General features: G+C 34.3%; 1 protein-coding gene across 1 annotated transcript; it reads right to left on the bottom strand.

The window, feature by feature from the left end:
• Positions 1-5,050: 5,050 nt before the first annotated feature.
• On the bottom strand, positions 5,051-6,223 carry LOC131861609 (phospholipase A1-Igamma1, chloroplastic-like). The gene has a single exon (XM_059214960.1). The coding sequence runs from the start codon at positions 6,221-6,223 to the stop codon at positions 5,051-5,053; it is 1,173 nt and encodes a 390-aa protein (XP_059070943.1).
• Positions 6,224-6,676: the final 453 nt, after the last annotated feature.

The raw sequence follows: 6,676 nt of genomic DNA on the forward strand, positions 1-6,676 counted from the left end.
ACATTAGAATCACACCTAGTATTTGGCATTGAAATTACTTATGGTTTGACATGGTGAGAAAGTTTTAATAATGTGGAATTTATTCAAGTATTATCTCTTTTTAGCTCTACAACATCTTGACATATGCTTATTCCATCTTGTGCATAGATACCAACCCAAATAGTGAATTAACCATGTTGATGTTGTGCTATAGTAATTTTATGTGGGCCACATTAAGAGTACACTTGATGATACTTATATATTCAATCAAAACGGTATGCACCCCAACAAATATAGACCGTGCAATAGTACTCCCTTTCTTGTCATAAACCGACAAGTTCAACTGTCAACCCATGATAATTCAATCTATAATAGTCCATTACAAGAAGTAAAGACTCAATGATTTTGGGTGGGTCAATAGACAATTCAATTGGCTCCACCTCATAGGACCACAAACAACACCTTAATCCCACATCCCATTGGTTTCATCAACAACTAGATGTCACCTCATCATCCAACTCAAAGAGTGGATTTTAGAAAGTCAAATTAGCACTCATAACAAACAATGGGCTATCAATAAACTTAAAAGTTATTACCACTTTCTAATTCAAACCAACCATCCTAACGTCCAAAATTTGAACATGTCAAATTAGGACTCTACTTGAAGCTAAAGTCTTCTTGGATTTATTCAAGATCTTAAATCACCTACTTGAGTTTCTTTGCCCTTTGTTTCTTTTCCTACTTCGTGAATGGTTCAATAACAACAAGCTAATATGTCTGCAATATTCTTAGCTTCAATTTATAATGTACTATTTAATTTTATTTATCAATTGGACCACATATGTGATTGAGTGTCCAAGCCTCTTGACATGTGAAACATCACTTCTCTTTTTACTCCTATCTATTTTTGTGGGATCTTGTATGTTGTAAACCAAAAGAAATCACTTCCTATTTTGTCAGCTAGTTTTTAAGCTTCTCAATTTTTTACTCTACTAATTTTTATGAGAACCTACGAGCTATATGTGAGACATCTTGTTCCTTTCTAAAAATGGCCAAAAATTAAAATTGTACCTTCTTAGAGATATCATCATCTTCATTTGAAATCAAGCAAAAAATAGTTAACATGGATGCCTTAACATTTTATGCATGATGTTTTTTTATTTTGGTAAAGAATCATTGGAACATTCAAATAATTAAATTATTGCACTTGAGATCAATAAAAATTAAAAAATGATCTCACCTTATCCATAACTTTTAAACTTTGAGCCCTCTTATCAAAAGAGTGGCTTCTGGTACCACACAACCCATGAAATTCTTTAATAATAATCTATAAAATCATCATCATTATATCATTATTATATAGTGTTATATGAATTGTAATTCTTAGGAACTCATTGAGACAAGAGGCAACTTCAAGTCTTAATCCTCATGAGGATGTTCCATAAGCTTCCGTTGGACCAATTCAACATCCTGCAATATAATTGTTCTACCTTAGACAAACATAATTCCAATTACATCAGCTTGATAAGAAAATTATCTAGAAATTGGAGACTCCAACTTTATTCCAATCATTAAGAGCCAAATTTCCACTTTTCTTTCTATAATTTCCTAGGTTGAATACACTTCATCAAATCACTGAAATATTTTGATAAGTGACCCACAATCTAATTTTCTTTAGATGCAATAATATACCAAGTTTGAATGTTTTCCAAAATGTCATGCAACTCAAGAAACTTTAATAGATGGTAGTCTCCCAACAGGTTGGCAAGACCGCTAGCTCTAATACCTATGTAAGATACCACCTCAGATGTAGCAACTCTTTTTTTATAATTTTCCCCAATTTTAGAGAATTGTCATTAAGACAAATATTTTGCATGCATTTTATAGAAGAGTTTTCATATTGAGGTATTTGGTGATATTTTGTTGATTAGAAAGCAACATATATGTTGTTAGTGAACTTATTTCATGAGTACTTTATTTTGATATGTTTGTCTCCATATTTGTAACATATTGTATCATTTAGTAAAAAAACATCATATTTTCTAGTTCATGTTGTATCATTCAGTATGTTTGTTAGAAAGAAAGGTGTCACTCTAATGGATTACAAGCAAGTCTAGAATAAGACTGCCTAACTATATTTTCTACTGATATCCTATCTCATAAGGAGGAAATTGAGGATGAACTCTTGGTTTAGGTGTAGGAGAGGTTATAGTCAGGCAAAGGGAAGCAATTATCCTTCAATCTCAATGGAAGATTAGTGCATTTACATGCTTTTATATTGCCATCTGAATGACTCTATTTTTTGGGTGTTTTTTAAATTAGTTTTTGGGTGCTACGAGGCTCCATTTTTTAGTGCCGTAGGATGTAATCATAGAATATGGCTGTTAAGGAATTCTATTTGGCTAATGTGAAGATTGTGGACAGGTTTACCACGAGCTAGGTATACATAGTTATTGAATCTTTTTATGCAGTTTTATTTCTCTTCATATGTAAGTCTCTGTGTCTAGAATATGATAGGGTATGAGATGCCATCATATGGCTGCAAGGAATATTTCTACTCTATTAGTGTTTTTTAGTGTGTATATTATAGTGTATTTGGATATTTTTATAAAAAATTAATATATATGCAATAATAATTTATCTATGTAATCTAGCAATTGTAGCTACAAATACTCATTGTTAATAGAGGATTTAATGCTATTAGAATATTGCATATTTTATATATAGTTTTGAAACATAATTTGCATGGAACTCATTTAATGTTGGTTTTTTTAATTGAACGTCATAGGCCTAGACATTGTGTACATCTAAACAAGGTGTTTTTGCTTGATCTATTAGGTCAGGAAAGCTAAGTGAAATATTACTCATAAATCTTGAATGCAACTTCTAGGAAGTTAATTCCAATTGATTGATGGGCATGGATCACTTGATAGTGTAGTGTAGTCGATTGCTTACAAATACAATTTCACACTCACTTTGGACCCACTTTGGACGTTATGTTCAGTTCATGTATGATTGTGCTTAGTTTCAGGAATGTTTTTGAATACTAGGTGCAATCCGCTACTCATGAGCGTTGTTCTCGTCTAAATTTTGCGCAGTTTGAGTTGTTGTTGGATAGTAGCTCTCGTGTCTCACAAATTTGTTCGAATCGCTCTATGAGTCCTTCAAAGGTGAAATCTAAATTCCATGAGGCATTCTGATAGTTTGATACTATCCCATAAGTTTTATAAATAGCGACGTTTTAAAATACTCATATACATCTTGTGTATTTTTTAATTGTACTTCCAATAAGGTAAATGATTTATTTCTTAGTCCAACCTTTACTTTTATGGTTCTTCCTTCAAGTGGAGCTTGATACTCATTTTGCACAAAAAATAGACATTATAGTATGTAATATTTAAAGGGGAGGAGGATAGTGAATAGATAATTGTTTTATTTATATACATCCTACAGTTTGCTACTCAAACACTAGCTTATTTCTATTTTAGGCTAACTTTTATGTATAAAAATCTGATTCGTTCTTAAATTTTTTATCCTACTAGAATTGAAACTTTTAGGGTCCTATTTCCAAAAGTCCTCTATGATCTCTAGGTTGAATTACGTTAACTTGAATCTTAGGAGGTTCAAGATTTGCTTCCCATTTTTTTTATTGTACTCCCATCCAAATAGAAGTGGATCTAAAATAAAGAACGTTTCCTTTTTAAAAACTCCATACATATTGAGTAATATTGCTAAGTTATTGAAAAAATTCTATGGATAACAATCTATCTATGAGAAATTTGGTAAGCCGAAAGGGTTACTCATAATTGTGCAATATTATCATTGTATGTTGTTGTCTAAGGAACGAGTCCAAAAAACTAAAAAGTATTAGTAGATTTTGGAGATTGCATGTGTCCAAACCGAATCTATGGTCATCTTTAGCAAGTCCATGAAATTTCGTATGTAGGCTGATTGCAAAAATACTAGGCAAAAAGTGGCATTTTAATAAATGATTAAATATATAAGAAAGAAAGAGTACTTAAGAAATTATTGTCCAATAAAATTGGCTATTTGATATTGTATTATAGTTTCCTTGGATTATACATAATTGATTTCAAGGATTTGGTATTCAGCTCATGTAAAGCTCCTAACTTAAAATCATACACTTGTCATTCACGATTTAATCAAAAAATGAAATCAAGAATAAAAAATGCATCCTTTATATTTTGTTGATAGTTGATAAGATTGATTGGTAAAGAAGGAAGCTCAATATTTTCACCATCACAATTTAGTTCCTTATCAAGAAAGCTAACTTGATTCTTTGTAGTCCCTTATGTCTTCTTCAAGCTCTCATAAATTAAATGCAATGCCTCCCCATCATGGGGAAGTTGCGGCATTACCATAGTAGCCTCCACAATAATTGTCACATCCCTAGACAATCATTGTTTTAGAATTATAATGTGTTGGATGTATACTTGTATAATCTTAAAGTATGGGTGCAATTGAGCGACAATAAAATGTGCTAGTGTAGAGCTATATACCTAGAAACCAAATATTTGGTAATCTCATAATTATAGATAGTATGGCATGCATACATGCAATCCTCAACTAAAGTTCTCGGTAGATTTAGATAGCACTAGAACATTCATATTGTCACTAATTCTGAGGATTAGAGAAAGATTTGAGAACTTACCCTTGTTGACTATTTTTACAAATTTTGTATGAAGGTATTTTGGGCTACAACAGAGCTGAGGCGTATTATCTCTTGTTTAATAGCAATGTTCATAATTAAAATCAATACTGATTTACGCGTACTTTTATTATCTATCAGATTACTGATGACACGTGATTGTTTTCTATGACAATCAAAAGCTAATTTGTATCATCCACAGCTATGAACTCCTGCATAGTTGATTTCATTTCACGCTAAAGGTTAAGCTTTGAAGTTAAATTAATTCAATAATGAATGTGACAACATGTTAAATATATACATCCAGATAAAAAGAATAATTCAATAACCAACACAGTTGTGGTGACATTGCGGCGCAGAACGTTGGACGTTGATGTCATCTGGAGTTGAGTGAGACATGAATTATTCCTCTTCTGATGGCTGCGTCCATTTGCCATCTGGACCTTTAACGAGGCCCTTGTTCTGTTCCTGCCACCATTTTGGAGGAATTTCATATTTCTCGCGCAATAAATCACAGCTCTTATTAACCAGAGCATGATCTCTTCCACTCCAAGAAAACGGCTGCTTACTTCCAACATACCCGTCCAGTAAATGCAAGTAAAGCTCTAAATTATGAAAGTAGGCAAGATTATGGGTGTGCTGAATGAATGGAGAATTGTTGTGTAAAGGAAGCTCGAAGCCAACATGAAAGTATGTCCACGGAAGCCAATGCAGCAATTTGCTGAGGCATCCCACGTTCTCGTTCATACAAACTCCGGGCACTTTGGGAACCACGTCACGCTTGTTCACAAACCTCAGCACTTTCACTCCAATCTCCTCCACCCGTTTAGCAAACGCAAGATTTCCCACCCGGGGAGAGGCAAAAGCGAAGACGGTGACGGGAATTTGATGAAAATTATGCTTGGTGCAAAGCATTTGTTTGATATCATAAGCGCTCAAGGTTGCAAGTGCAGCTCCTAAGCTCTGTCCCGTAAATGTTATGCTTAAATTGTCCATCTCTTTTTCATAAACTTGAATCAATCGTTCTATCTCTGAGACTACCAAATCTCTGGTGCTGGTGTTCACAGTGGCTCCTGCAGCGCCTTGACGGTGACGGACAGTTGAAGTATAGCAGCTCAGGAATCCTCTCTCAATTAGTACTCCATCCGCGAAATGATGCTCTTGGTTTTTGCCTGTCCTCTTGCATCTATAGGATAATCTTGTAGGTACAAGAATATCTCTCAGGTCTTCTATCCATTCTTCAGCAGTCTGAGTTCCTCTCCATGCAATCACTATGTCTCGTCGTCCAAGCCTTCTTATCTCATTTGGATCCGTGCAAACTGCAATAAAACCCAACCAAACACCTTGGTCTTTTGGTTTCTCACCAAAAACTTGATTTAACAGATTAGTATTGGCGTAAACATATTTAGTGACTTGGTAGCCACTTTCAGACATGCCCATCTTATTGAACAGATCTCTTTTACTGTGATAACATGTGCCGTAGTTTTTGGAGTAGCTTTTGCCATCAAATGCGTCGTAACAAAGCTGTGCCAAATTCCCATATCTGAGAGCTTCAGCTTTCAAATTGGGCACCATGGGATCAAGCAAACCATTCCAATTATGGGCACCTTGTATATCTCTCCATACGTCACATAGCTGAGGCTGCGTTGAGTTAGTTTGGGAACTGGGTAATTATACAGCATTATCTTCAAGCTGGGGCAATGGAAATACGGCCATTGATTGGCTGATAGAAATTAAGGAATCAATCAAATAATTGTGTCTGATTTCTGGGATGTCAAACAATGATCGGCCAGACAAAGCGTTCGAGGATGAATACAAGGTTTAAGACGAGCACCTTATAAATAGAAAATCACGCACTACAATAGCAGACAATCACGCACTACAATAGCAGACAAAGTAGAATTTCAATCTTCCAACCTGAACTTCTTCTTGTTGACGAGAATTGGGCATATAAGGCTTTGACTTCCCTTGTTCTTCCCGCGTTGTTGTTTTCAAACCTAACGTTCAGACACTAGATTAATACTACAG

This window comes from Cryptomeria japonica, unplaced genomic scaffold, assembly GCF_030272615.1.
Source record: "Cryptomeria japonica unplaced genomic scaffold, Sugi_1.0 HiC_scaffold_28, whole genome shotgun sequence".
Lineage (NCBI taxonomy): Eukaryota > Viridiplantae > Streptophyta > Pinopsida > Cupressales > Cupressaceae > Cryptomeria > Cryptomeria japonica.

Coding starts and splice junctions, on each gene's coding strand:
- LOC131861609 (XM_059214960.1), bottom strand. CDS start 6,223: ATGGTGCCCAATTTGAAAGCTGAAGCTCTCAGATATGGGAATTTGGCA.